This window comes from Leopardus geoffroyi, chromosome D3 (genome assembly GCF_018350155.1).
Source record: "Leopardus geoffroyi isolate Oge1 chromosome D3, O.geoffroyi_Oge1_pat1.0, whole genome shotgun sequence".
Taxonomy (NCBI): Eukaryota; Metazoa; Chordata; class Mammalia; order Carnivora; family Felidae; genus Leopardus; species Leopardus geoffroyi.
Window position 1 is genome coordinate 86,085,092 of NC_059339.1, and position 15,223 is coordinate 86,100,314.

Sequence of the window (15,223 nt, forward strand, 5' to 3'; positions counted from 1 at the left end):
CATCTTTTCTAGATTCATTCCACTCTTTATTTCTCTTATCTTTTATTCATTTCTATGCTTTGTTTTTGAATTTCTGATTCAAGCTGATTTTTTATAGCTACAAATGCTTGTTTGAATATATTCCATTTTTTTGGAGTGTATACCCACAGTTTTCTTCTGTGTGTGAGGTGAGAGGTGCTTTTCCTAACATGACTGCAACTTGTGTGAATTTTCATGTCTCAAAATCCGCAGTCCTTCTCCATGGGCTTATGTCCTTTGCTGGTTCTTAGGACTGGGTGTTTTTTAACAGTCCTGGTTTAATTTAACTCTTCTCTGTTAGTCCAGGCAGGTTTCAAGGATTTTGCTTGTTTGCTTTGGTGAAGGAGGAGGGATTGTGAGTTCTCTGAGGTGGTGGCAACTTTTTGTCTTATAAGACCCGACATTTTCTACTTAACTTCTTTTTCTCTTAACTACCCAGTTGCTAAACGATACTTTCTCTTTCCTTTTACCTTTGTTCTTCCTCAGAAGCTGTGAAACTGGAAGACTGACCCTGAAAATTACTCTGATCCCTCTCAACCCAGTGTGTGCCCTGAACTCATGTTTGCCTTCTGTGTGGCCTCTGTTCCCTTACCTCACACACCCTTTCACGTCCCTTCCCTGTAGATCAGGTACCCATCTACCCAGTCCTCTCTCAGTGTCTGTGGATCCAAAGTGGATCTCCTCTCTCTGGTGGTGGCTCCAAGTCTCCCTTGGACCCTCTTGGTGATTTGCCCTGCTGCCTTCTTGCTTAGTTCTTGTGGTATCTCTGTTCTCTGTCTTGAGACTTCTTTACCCCAATTTTAATAATCAAGAAATCCTCAATTTCCTAAGCTTCAAGAAGATTGAATCACAATGTGTTCCTTCCATTTGTGTGTGTGTGTGTGTGTGTGTGTGTGTGTGTGTGTGTTTCTCATTTTTTATGGCTAAAATCCTGTTCAATTAATTTGTCTGCTTGAAGGTGTTCTTAATAGAGAGAAATAGACTGTTTGGACTTTGTATTGGTTTTGGTGTTCAATGACTAACATAACAAATCACCACACACAGCAGCTTAAAACAGTACAAATGTACCATCTTACATTTCTGAAGAGCAGAAGTGCAACACACTCTCACTTGGCAAAACGTAAGGTGTCAGCAAGGCTGTGTTCCTTTCTAGAAGCTCTGGGGATGACTCCGCTTGTAGGCTCATTGAGATTACTGGCCAAATTCAGTTCCATACTCAGTATGAGCTATTGCCAAATGCTTTTGTAATAAATTTGGCTGTGTAGATAGAAAGTTTTAGATCCCTATGTGAGTTTAGACTGTAGTCTTAGAAAACCATGGCACTGGCAACATTTCCATCTTCTAGCACATAGCTCTCCTCTTTCTTGTTTTGTTTACCCCTCCCAAACACCTCAGGATTGTTGCATAGAAGGGAATTACTTTTAGGCCTTATGAGAACATGAGTACGATGAAAGCTCTCGACAGCATCTCTCCCTCAAAAAGTTCTCTGCTTCCTAATTGTTCTTGTGAGAAGCTTAAAGTGTGTGCATCGAATACTCTCTTGGTATCCATGAAGATTTCTGCAGATTGGCAAGTATTCCATCCGGATGCTGGCTTTCCATCCCAGAAATGCACTTATTCCTAAGCTGGCCTTCAGTGTTGCTGCAAAAGGTCCTTTCTAATCTTGCTTTCTCGGAATGTTTAACATCCTGTTTCCATCTTTACAACACACACACACACACACACACACACGGTATATCGTCATTTTCAGACTATTTGTGAGTCTCAATTTCCGTTCTTTCTTATTTTCTCTGAATTATGGCATTTACTGGCTTCCATATTAAACCATTGTGCAACAACTTCCTGCCAGGCTAAAAAGCAGCCCATTTGGTGATTCTGCCATTTGCCACTATTTGTCATTTGTTACTTTGAAGGATAGGCAGGAGCAATTTTCTGTTTGGTAGCATCTGAAAGTCTCACCTGACTCCCCCCAGTTCACAAAAGGAGAGAAATAGCTATTCTGAATTCAGAAATCTGATGTATCCAAATGCTGTTAAACTAAGGAAAATAAGGAGCACCTGGGTGGCTCAGTCGGTTGGGCATCAGACTCTTGGTTTGGGCTCAGGTTCTCGCTGTTTTTAAGTTTGAGCTCCGCATCGGGCTCCGCACTGACAGTGTGGAGCCTGCTTCCGATTCTCTTTCTCTGCCCCTCCTCTGCTCATTCTCTCTCTCTTTCTCTCTCTCTCTCTCGCTCTCTTTCTCTTTTTCTCTCAAAGTAAATAATAAAATAAAATAAAACTTTTAAAAATTTGAAGGAAAATAAGTTATGATTGTGTGCATCAAAGGTGGAATAAACAGGTAATAATTCCTTTTCTTTGGTTCTAAGTTGACCTTTACTAAGTCAATCTAAAAATTTGATCAAGTGTTTATCACATACAGAATCAGAGGACTTTATACAAGACTGCCATTTTGACATAAATACCACTAACACAGTAAAAGAAAAAGACAGCCTAATAAAATAAGACACATTTTGAATGGGACATATTTTAGAATTATTGAAGTTCAATAGAGAACCATATTTGGTATTTCTCCCTTCTCCTCCCTAACCAAAGATGTCTTTTTTATCTAGATTAGCCAGCTGTGAATAACAAAAGTTATAATCTTCACTTAAGTGGTGATGAATAGAGACTTCAGAACAAGCAGCAAATGACTACTGCCCAAATTATCTGCTGCATTTGGTTCTAGAATCTGTCTGAAATTTCTGGGAATTAACTGCAAATCACATCTATTTACTTATTCCACATTTGTTAATTGGTTTCCATACCCAGGTGTCCTGCCAGGATCTAGAGGGACTGAATCAATGTCTCCCACATTCCAATATCTTAAAGATGCTAATTGGGAAAGGCAGACAGATGAGTCATGATATACAGGGGCTCTGGGGAAAGTATGTCCAGAGTGCAAATATAGAGGAAGGGTGCCCAATACAAACATGGATCTGAAGGGGCTAAGCCGAGGATCTCAGATTTGAAACAAGTTTTAAAAGATTATTGGGTGTGAGGGAATGCGGAATGGGGCAAACGAGGCCCCTCCGGGGAAAGGAAATACACACAGTTTCTACTCACAAAAAGAACACTAGAAGGTTCTTCAGTCTTGAAACCAACCCATCCTAGCAATCTGACTTCAATGAATCAAGCTCTTTACTGTGACCTGAAAACAGAGACACGTATTTGTTGAAACAAGTGTTTAGATTTTAACCGGTTTCTTGTCTTCCTATTGCAGAAAAAGTGAAAGGAAAAGTCCATAAAATATCAACAAGGCCAGTTAAGTAACAAGTAGGTGCCAATTTCCAAGAATGAAAATCCTCAACAAAACATTGTGTATCTTAATAGGTCTATAAATTTCCTATAGCAGTACAAGAGATCTTTGTATTCCTTAAGCACAAGTCTGCATGGGGAGACGTTTTTCTTCCCTTTCAACCAAAGCGTGTAAAAAAATAAAAAAAAGACTTTAATAAATAAAATAAAAACTACAATAAATTTTCATAAAAAAGGACTTTAATAAAGAAAATAATAAAAACTACAATACATTTTAATAAATATAAAAACAACATTTATCACCAATCACAGCCAATCTGCACAGAAGATAAGCACTGGCTATACTTAAGAATTGCTAGTTTTGGTGAAGACATGAGGATTATTTTACCTACGTTTTCCCAAGATTATTAACAAAAGCTAAATCCAGTGAGAACTACGTGCAGTGGTTTATTATTTCCACACAAAACTAGCCTTGCATCTTATATAGTAAATTAACATGAAACTGATTTGGTGTTATTTTTAAGTTTCATTTTGTTTAGTGCTGTATGATTTTGGCTGATGGCCATTTTCCACATATGTGATGGAAATTTTTTTCACTGTTTTCAAATACAGCCTATTTTGGATCATTTAACTTTCATGTCATTATCCTAAGGCTCAAATTTAAGGGAAGTAATAAAGCTGGCTCTTAATCATTTATTCAGTAGGCATTAATTAAGGGTCTGCTTTGGTAAGACCACTTCTGATTCAAAGGAATACACAGCTATTCTGTCCCCAAAATTCTGGAGGAGGGACGGAAAGATACTTGGGGAAGGGCCACCCGCCCTTGACTGTATTTCCATTTTGCACTTTCCCTGATCTTTTCCCTGCCATCAGTAAACTCATTTGTCTCATAACTCACTCATTTAGTCCAGTCTCCCTTCTCCATTTGACTGGTTATCCCCAAACATCTTTCTGTTTTTTCTTTTGGAAGTTACCTAATTTCATTTCACTAATGGGAAATCTCCATTTCGTGAATCATAATGAAAAAATGATTTGGGTGTCAGTTCTAGAGGAAAAGTTACTTACCTGAATTAAAAATGTGAGCATAGCTGCAAGCTGTCTGAAAAAGACATTGTCTGGAACAAGCATTTCTCTCATGAAGAGAAAACATAGAAAAGATTGTAAAACATTTCTGTGCCTTTATTCCTTTATAAAGAAACTTAATTATTTACACACTATGGGCAGGTGGAAGTTTGGAAGATGAAACGGAAGACAAAAGGCCCTGAGTCTGTGGGAAAATAAATATTTTAAAATGCAGTGGGTTCAGATTATTGCATTTGTATTTAATCGCCTCTGTTCCACAAAAATAAAATAGAGGACGGTAAAAAATGGAAGATAATTCAGAGGAAAACACTAGTTAAATAATAATGGGATGAAATAAACTAACACACCGTAGAAGATTAAAGGACGTCAATACATAGTTTTCCTAAGGACAAACAAATAAAAAGTATAGGTGTAATTATTTGAAAGGTGACTATCAGAAACAGATTAAAAAAATAATAAAGGCTTGTATAATACTTAAATTCAGCTTATCTGGAGCAAAACTATTAGATCAAGTGTGCAGACTCTAAGGCTTAATACGTTTGAGATAAAGGTTTGGGGCTGATCTAATTGAACTAAATAGCACAGTAGTCCCCCCCCAACAATCCATTGGGGGCAGTACGTCTAAGACGCCAGTGGATGCCTAAAACCAGGAATAGAACCAAACTCTATTAGACTGTGTTTTGTCTGGTACAATCATACCCATGATAAGGTTTTCTTTACAAATTAGGCACAGTACAAGATTAACAACAATAACTAATAAAGTAGAACCATTATAACAATATACTGTAATAAAAGTCATGGGCATGGGGTCTCTCGCCCAGGACCTTGTCCTGTATTCGCCCTTCTTCTTGCGATGATGTGAGATGATAAAATGGCAATGAGCGACGTAGGCGTTGGGACGCAGTGCTAGGCCACTACTGACTTTCTGGCGCTGTGTCAGAGGAGGGTCCTCTGCTCTCGGCCATGTTTGGGTAAGTGAACCCATGCCTCTGGGGGGCGCTCCTGTACTACCAAAGCATGAAGAGAGGCGACAGAGCACTGTCTCTCAGCGTTTACTGCATGACCTCAGGGCCGTCTGAGATGTCACTCCCATGGCCCAGAGACTCCTTTCCATCTCCGCCCCTGGCCACCCTCCTCAGCCCAGCCCGGTTCCTCCAGCACACTCCCCAAACACGTTCACACACTCACACATGCCCTCACACACTCACGCGCGCTGGCACACAACCTCACATGCAGACACGTAGCTTCACGCATACACTGACACACCTTCACACTCACGTACTGTCACAAATCCCCTCCACACTAACACACCGTGAAACACACACACTCGAATGCAGTCACAGACTCACACCCGCTGACACACACAGATATGCACTCACAGATACCCCACACCGGCAAACACACATTCACACATATACCGTCACACACACACTGACACACACACTGACATGCACACACGCCCTCCCCTTCTTCGTGCTAGCCCTGCACGTCCCTGATCAGATTATTGCCAAGTTGCTCAGCCTTTGCCACGGCTCTTGGGTCCTACGGGCCAAGCCAGCAGCCCTGCGGGGCACCACGTACTAGATGCACCTGCCCCCCCTCCCCCCTTCCAGAGTCTAGAATCACACACAACAGAGACTGTGTTTTTCATGCAACCCCAGCACGGTGCCGGGCTTCTAGTGAGTTCATAGTAAATGTCTGTTAGAAAAAAAAGTGAACTTTTCCTGATACCTGAATTTCAAGGGTCTCTCTCTCTCTCTCTCTCCTTCCCTCTCCCTCTCTCTGTTTTCTCTCTTTCTTTCTGAAATGGTTTATAGTTGTTTTTAATGTGACTATATGTACTCTATTACTTTTACTGTTTCTACTCCTATATGCTACTACACTATTAAAATGCTGAAGCAGGGGCGCCTGGGTGGCTCAGTTGGTTGAGCGCCAACTTTGGCTCAGGTCATGATCTCGCGGTCCGCGAGTTCAAGCCCCGTGTTGGGCTCTGTGCTGACAGCTCGGAGCCTGAAACCTGCTTCAGATTCTGTGTCTCCCTCTCTCTCTGCCCCTCCCCTGCTCACACTCTGTCTCTCTCTCTCTCAAGAATAAATAAACATTAAAAAAAAAATTTTTTTTAATAAAATAAAATGCTGAAGCATTGCAATTCTTAGGATTTGACACAAAAGACATCTTTACCTGCTGGCAGAAGCCCATGAATGCCTCCCATTTCTGTCCTGCAAGACCTCCCTGGTTCTTACAGAGATGCCACATTGAGTTCTACTTGAGAGAAGAGTTTTAGCTTCATAGAAGCCCTTTACTGTATGGTTGTTTTCTTTGTCTTATTAAATCCTAGGACAAAGAAAAAAAAGCTAACAGAAATGAATAACACATTTCTTTAACCTCTGGGCATGCACTGACTTAGTATTTAAAGGGAACACTGGCACAAAGGTGTTTGTCATATTTAACATTTTTATTTTTATCCCAAACAGCATACTAGGTATCCTCAACTCCATCTGTGGAGTACCGGAGATAGGATCAGGTAGAATCATGCCGATGTTAATTGCGTGTGATTTTACTGATGAATTAAAATTGTGGAGTCCTGGGATATATTCAAGATATAAAAGTGTAAAAAGGGAAAGAAAATAGTCATATTGTCTCCCTTAACAGAAATGTTAAGGATTTCTAGAGACATAGAGAAATTGGCTTAAGATTTTGGTTTGTTGTTAGAAAAGTTTTCAAAACATTTATAAACTTTATAAATCAAATCTCATCTGTCTGATGAAAATCATTTCCAGTACATGCTGTTGCTGCTTCTATAATTTTTTTTTTCAGGAATGCTGGCAATTCCCTCACTAGAAAAAAAACTTTGTTTTTTGGAAAGCTATGAGCCTCAGCAAGTGCCCCTTTTTTTTTATTAGCGCCCTTGTGACTGGGAAGGATTATTTTCTAGGTTCCTGAGGAGATGCCTAAACAGCAAGACCCAGCCTCTGAATGCCACCTGAGCAAGAGGTCAGGGTCACAGGAGCATCTACTTCCTCTGTGACTTAGTAGATGGCATGTAGAACTGCTGAGAAGATGGTCCCTGACATATGCAAAGCATACCTTATGTAAAGAAAACACCTGGGGTGTCTGCGTGGCTCAGGGGGTTAAGCGTCCAACTCTTGATTTCGGCTCAGGTCATGATCTTACAGCTTCATGAGTTCAAGCCCCACATCGGGCTCCACACTGACAGTGCGGAGCCTGCTTGGGATATTCTCTCTCCCTCTCTCTCTCTCTCTGCCCCTCCCCCTGTCTTCTCTCTCTTTCTCCCAGAATAAATAAATACACTTAAAAAAAAATAAAAAAAGAAAACACCTTTCATGACTAGAGCATGGGAACTGTTATTTTCATCAGAAAGGTACCCTGTGCAAGACTACATGCTCTTTTTATTTTCTAACAATATTTTGTGGTCTTGATAAAGCTGAAACTAAATGACAAATTTGGCCTGACATCTCATTGATCAAACCTGTTTGTGATGCTAAGACAGAGTGACTAAGCACAGGAAGGAAACATCACCCAGGTTTGATGGTGTTGCCCGTTGAGCACAGCAGTTGGTATTCAAACCCCTGGAGTCAAGAAAACCTGTCACAGGTAACTTTTTATGGGGAGTTTAAAATGCCAAGGCAAAGGTTGGAATGTCATCTGCGGAGACTAACAGATTTGAAGGCAATCTATATTAAACTGCTGTAGTGCAGATTTATGCTACATGGAAAAGTCAGAAATTTCTCCGGGCAGGTGTCGATGGAAAGTTCCCACCCAATTTCTGTGCAGCGATTTTCGGGCTTGGCCCCAAATTTTAAATCTCATAGCCATTCTCAAGTTCTTCATATTATAGTATCTACAAGATCCGGGCTTCAGTTCTATCTTGGTGCCAACTAGTGATATGGGACCCAGGTGCGACACTAACCCTTACCCACCTCACCCACACAGGGCTTATATAAGAATCAAATTCACTGATGTTTGTGAAAGTGTTAGATACTATAACATTCTGTGTAGGTGTAAGATGTTCTAATGTTTCAAGCAAAGAAGAAGCTTGCAAATATAAAGAAGTTGGAAGATAACCAATATCTTAGATAAATTGGAGTTTTCCGAAAGGGAAAGTTACTTTGAATATCCTATCCCGTTTTTGTTTCAAAGATGGACAATTTTTGATGTTTACAGAAGAGAAGCTATCACATTCTTGTGCTGACCTTTGATTCATTGCAGTTCAGAATGAAGGATCAGACCTTCAACCCATGCAGATCTAAGTCACTTTCAGGAAAGCATCTTCTTGTTTATTTTAATCTGACATTTTTCAAAGATTCATTTATATATTTTTATTTTATATGTAATTAAGTTTTCTAAGTACTCCCCCTCCAAAAACTAAATCAATCTTAAAGATAAATATCCTATGATTTCACTCATATGTGGAATTTAAGAAACAAAACAGATGAACATAAGGGAAGGGAAGGAAAAATAAGATAACAGACAGGGAGGCAAAACCGTAAGAGACTCTTAAACACAGAGAACAAACTTGAGGGCTGCTGGAGGGGAGTAGAGTGGGGGAATGGGCTAAATGGGGGATGGACATTAAGGAAGGCACTTGTTGGGATGAGCCCTGGAGGTTATATATAAGTAATGAATCACTAAATTCTACTCCTGAAACCATTACTGCACTGTATGTTAACTAGCTTAGATTTTAATAAAATTTATATATACATATATGTATATATGCTAGATAATAAATATTCTGACTGTTATTCATAAGTAAGAGAAAGTACACTGAAATAATTTAAAATCACTTTATAATGTTGTCATGTCAGCCCATGGGAAATAACTGTGGGGATTTTTTTTTCACTCCTTGAATATAGCTTTTGTTTTGCTTTCTTAAGGCAGAGTTTGAGCTCTTCCCACCTACCCAGGGAAATGGTTCAGGAAATAGCCTTCTTGTGTTGTCCCTGTGAAGCACTCTCTGACTTTGATGGTGTGTGCTCATTTTCAGAGCTGGAGGCTGAAGAATGGTGCAAACATCTCTGCATGGAGTGTCTGGGGACACGGCTGAACGACATCAGCCTTGGGGAGCCTGATCTTCTGGCAGCTGGAGTACAGAGAGAGCAGAATGGTAAGTGTGAGTGGCCTTCCGTTATTTAAAGTGCACTCATGGTTGTCAAGCTCTGAGACTGGAAAGGGCCTCAGGAATCTTTCAGACCAATCATTATTCGAGGAAAGGACACTGATCCATCTGAGCTGGGAAGAGGCTTTCCCAAGTTGCCTGGAAACTGGGAGAAAATACTAAGGCACAACCCAGGCATCCTGACTTGTGGCTCTGTGCCATTGTGATGTATCGAAATAAGTAACTAATAAATAACTCAATATATATTAGCTTTTGAATGTACAACATTTCCATATTATCTCCTCTGAGAGTCGTTGTAGGTTTTGAGTCCGTTAACAAATGGGTTTATCTTGCTACTTATCAATAGATTGTAGGGACTTTGGCTAACACCATGTCTTAGCTGAGGCTGCCATAGACTGGGTGCCTTCAACGACAGGAATTAAGTAGAGTTCTGGAGGCTAGAAATCCAAGTTGAAGGGTCAGTTTCCTGTGAGGATCCTATGTTAGACTTGCAGACAGCCATCTTCTTGCTATGCCCCCTTATGGCTAAGGGGGAGAGAAAGAGAAAGGTCTCTCAGGACTTTTCTTATCAGGGTACTAATCTCATCGTGGGGGGCTCCCTCATGAGCTCATCCAAACTTAATTACTTCTAAAGATTCCGTCTCTAAATACTCTCCTCTTGGAGGTTAGAGCTTCAACATGAATTTTAGGGACGCACAATTCAGTCCATAGCATACTGAAAATGTGCAGGTACAGTGGATGAAATATGGGCATAACAAAATTGAGGTTTATGTGATACACATTGCTTACTTAACTACACTGTTCTCTAACCTAACAGGCATTTCTTGATGTCTCTTAAGAATCTATACTGCATGTTCTTTTTTTTTGACTCGTTATTTATTTTTGAGAGAGGATGGGGGGAGGGGCAGAGGAAGAGGGGAACAGAGGATCCGAATTGGGCTTTGTGCTGACAGCAGCGAGCCTGACCCAGGGCTCGAACTTACAAACTGTGAAATCATGACCCAAGCCAAAGTCGGCGCTCAACCAACTGACCCAACCAGGTGCCCCCTGCATGTTCTTGACTACCACCTCTAAATAATGAAATTGGGATAATGTAATGATCTCCTCTTTCTTCATTTCTAAAAATAATTATAATCATCACTAGATGACCTCATAGTGTGAAAATAGAAACTTTTCAATGTTGCTAATTTTTGATAGTGTTTTTGAAAAAGCTTGAGAGACTTGGTGACACGTGACACTAATTATTAAAAAGAAATTCTGTAGAGGCACCCGGGTGGCTCAGTCGGTTGAGCATCTGACTCTTGATTTCGGCTCAGGTCATGACCTCATGTTTGTGAGATCAAGCGCCCGTGTCAGACTCTGCGGGCTTTCCCTCTCTCTCTGCCCCTCCCACCCAAAATAAATAAATAAACCTTAGAAAAAAGAAATTCTGGAATGATCTGTGGTTTATAAATTAGGTAGCACAGGTACAAGTGCACAGGATACACTTAGTGATCGTGATCTTATGACTGATAATGTGCTCACAGCCATCACTGTCTTTGCAGCCCATTAAAAACCATTATTTATTGTTTGTTGCTAACCTGAAAAGATGGATTTCCCCTGTTAATTGGCCAAGAACATATGTGGGCACAACACTTTTGCCTGTGCTGGTGGTTTTCAGGAAGCTACAGAGGCGTTTCTGCAGCCCCTCTTCCAGCTTCCAATTCACATTCCAGTTTCTCTCCCACACTATCCTTGGATTTATTTTGTCTCCCTGATTGGTTTCCTGAGAGCTTGAGCTGCATACACAACATCCACACTGTGCTACTTAGAGCATGGTGTTCATCCACCATTTAAGGAAAGAAAGAAAAAATTCTTACTAATAAACATTCATCAAGTACTACATAAAGGAACTATGGAGAAAGCGACTAAATTAGGCCCTGTGGGTGGGAGCACCACTGGTGGTTCATTTCGTGTGAGTTGCATGCTTTTACTTTAAAGATTTGGGGTTGTATATGGTTTCCATTGGGGATAATGGATATATGCTTCTTTGGCTTATTATGATTTTATTGTTAATTTCATGATAATGTCAGAGTAATTTGCAGAGAGATATAGCACAAGCAGTCACAGCTTTCCAAGTGTACTTCTCAGGCCATGGTCGAATGCGGGCTACACCCTTTACTGAGCTCAGACAGGTTACTAACACTTCTGATTTTAGTTTCCTAATGAGTGAAAATGAAATCATGATGGTTTAATGAGGTGATGTAAAATAAAGACTAACTCTCATTCTTAATCCGATTTTAAAGAGGCACAAGTATTTTTAAGTACAAGTAAAAACAAAGAAATCAAAAAGAATTCCTGTGCTTACTGAAGAATTGAAATTATAATAACATTCAATGCCTTAAGTGGGTTTCTTAGTTTTATTTTGTTCAATAAGCCGAACTTCATACAAAGGGAAACACGTCCTTTTAAAAATACATTTTAGAAATTTATAAGCAATTATTTAGTTAGAGAGTGTAGTATTTGGTTCTTTTAAATGACCTCCTAAGTACGTGATACCCTATAAGGAAATCGGCAATCTTCCTTAAGCACACACACACACACACACACACACACACACACACACATTCTCATGGTCACTGAGACTCTTTAGGGTTCAACGCTAAAAGGAAGCTTCATGGATGGAAAGGTCTTCTTTTTCTAGAAATCACCTTCCACGTGGATGACTTTCTTTTTGAGTCCGAAGGCCATAGACATGGCCACTGCTCTAGGCTCAAGTCTGCATGTCCTTCCTTTAAAGTGTCTCAAGTTTAGATAATAACACCTTTCCTCTGTTCTTGGCCCATTGAGGGCTAGCTAAAACTTTTTTAAATAGTCATTCATACCACAAGAGAAGATGAAAAGCATAAATCTTGACAGAATATCAGGATTACAGGCTCTACTATTGCTAGCTCAGAAAATTCCAGGAGACACACATGCATACACACACATACACACACACTTGCTGCCTGGGAGAGAAACACACACACACACGCACACACGCACACACACACAGATTGACAGTTTGTTACTTGAATACCCTGATTTTCTCACTTCCTAATCAACAGACTTTCCTACAAATATGCTAATATGCTAATTCCATTTTAGGATCCCCTTGAAATAAATACCAGTAGTTGTCATGGTAAAGACAAAGAATGCTCCTCAGCCAACTTCAACCCCCTCCCTTGGGCCCCAAGATTGTTCAGGACACACGTATTCTTAAGATAATGCATGTGTTTATTTCACTCTGTGTGGGGAAGTATTTATTGTTTTAGCTAGCTAATAAAGTCTTTTTAAAATAATCTTTTTTAAAACTGCCCTTTCGGGGGGTGTCTCAGTGGCTCAGTTGATTAAGCGTCTGACTTAGGCTCAGGTCACCGTCTCATGGTTTATGAGTTGGAGCCCCACACTGAGCCCTGCACTGACAGCACAGAGCCTGCTTCGGATCCTCTGTCCCCGCTCTGTCTCTGTCCCTCCCGGCTCATTCTCATCCTCTCTCTCTCTCTCTAAATAAACAAACAAACAAACAAACATACAACAAATAAAATAAAAATGTCCCTTCAGGGAACCTGGTTGGCTCAGTCGATAAGCATCCAACTCTAGACTTCAGCTCAGATCATGATCTCACAGATTGTGACTTTGAGCCCCATGTTGGGCTCTGTGCTGACAGCATGGAGACTGCTTGGGATTCTCTCTCTCTCTCTCTCTCTCTCTCTCTCTCTCTCTTTCTCCCTCTCTCCCTTTCTCACTCTCTGCCACCCCTCTCCCCTGCTTGCTTGCACACACGTGCTGTCTCTTTCTCTCAAAATAAATAAACTTAAAAAAAATGTCCTTTCATGGCTTACAATCCCTATTCCAGACTCTTCAAGCATTTACCACTTCCTAAAATAAACAAAATCCTTCCTTTCCTAAGACATGTTTGAGGACATTAATATGTACAGATTTGAACGATTTGTCATTAAAGATTCAGGTTTTCTTCCTAAGGCATTTTAGTACTAAATTATACAATTTATTTTTCATCAGAAACATCATTTTACTATTTTATCAGTGATGTGCTTGGATTTAACTTGAAATGTCTCCAAAGAGATGAGATACATATGCCTCCAGAATCGATGTCAGAAATGACATTATTGTGGCCGGTGGTGATCCTGTGGTATCCTATCATCAAGGAAAGATTCACTCCTCAGTCTTGACCACAGAATTTTTCTTTTGACACTCAGAACTGCTTCTTCTCCTCTAATGTTTTTCTGACTTTTCACCCAGCACAGCCTTATTTACTCTGAGACTTGCTAAGAATAAACATTTGTGCAAATAATTTTTAAAGGTGTAATGTGTGTTGAGGAGATAAAAGTGGTTATTGATTAAATTCTTTGCTATAATCATCTTTATCTAGTGCTGTCAGCTGTTTTCATATCGACTCAGAATCCCACGTGGTGTAGGGGAAAGTAAACACACACACACACACACACACACACACTCACTCATTCTCAGATTTCAGATAACACTGCCTCAAGAAAGTCCATATTAAGTAGACATTTTGAGCCTTAAATTCTTATGACTTCTAGAATCTTCGTGTCTTTTGGTTCTATTTAGGATTGCCTACCCTGACCTTAGAATGTATGGTGTTACAATAATGGTTATTTATAAAGGATTCGCTATACATAATAGCAATTCTAGAAAACAGATGTTACGTATTCATCCTTTATAGCAGAAGTAAGCATCATAAACAAGAAGCAATGCACTTGTGGGAAATCCCTGCAGTTGTTGTTGAAAGTGGACTCAGAGGGTGTGTCCCATTTGCTATTGAGGCAAGAGATCGCCATCAGGAACAAAATGGAAGAGCAACCTTAGACTTTGCCATCTATTAATGTGGAGTCATATCTGAAGGTTTGATTTTATGTAGAAACTAGGGTTCCTGCTTACGAATGGACCAGAATTGGTACAAGCTTTTACTTTTAGCCTAAGAATATGTATAACCTTCCCCCAGAACCGAAGCAGTATTCCAGTGTTGTTGCTAAATTATTTACCTGGGTTGCCATAGTGACTGTGCTTCTTATATTCCACTCAGACATGCTTGTATGTCACTCAGTCATTCAGTATTCACCCATCAAACATTTCGGAGGCTATGAAATGCAAGAACCAAGCTGAGGAAATGTAGACTTATATAAAATATGGTCATTACTTTTAAGAAGCTCACAGAGTAGTGAGGGGGACAAAGCTATAAACAAGGTGCATCAATCATTGTTTTTCAAAATAATACTGTGTTACTGGTTGTGCAGAATCTCAATAGCATGGACCTGGAAGTGTATCTTTATCGTTCACGTTCAGGTGGGTTGGCTAGGATTGTGCTGACTTAGGCGGGCTGCTGCTGAGATCGGTTCCAGGCTTCACGCAGTGTCCATATCTTTTCCATATGTCTCTTAGCCTCCTTACACTAATGGCGACCCAAGGCACGTTCTCAAAAAAAAAAAAAAAAAAAAACAATAGGGCAAGAAAGAAAGCTGAAAGCTGCCACACGAATTAAGCCTCTGAACGTGTCATGTCCACTGATATTCCACTGGCCAGAGCAAGTCCTGTGGCTCAACCCAAGTCAGGAGGTCAGCAGGACACTCCACCTGCGAGGCCGTGCCATGAGTTAGAACCTACGATCTAATATGGAGAGGAAGTGAACTGA

The 15,223-nt window shown here is 40.2% G+C and overlaps 1 protein-coding gene across 1 annotated transcript in view; it reads left to right on the forward strand.

Moving 5' to 3' along the window:
• The window catches only part of DOK6 (docking protein 6), a 363,336-nt gene that overhangs the window by 198,582 nt on the left and 149,531 nt on the right, over positions 1–15,223 (forward strand). The window contains exon 4 of the mRNA XM_045459263.1: positions 9,400–9,519. Coding sequence (XP_045315219.1) covers positions 9,400–9,519 — 120 coding nt within the window. The remainder of the gene's footprint in view (positions 1–9,399; positions 9,520–15,223) is intronic.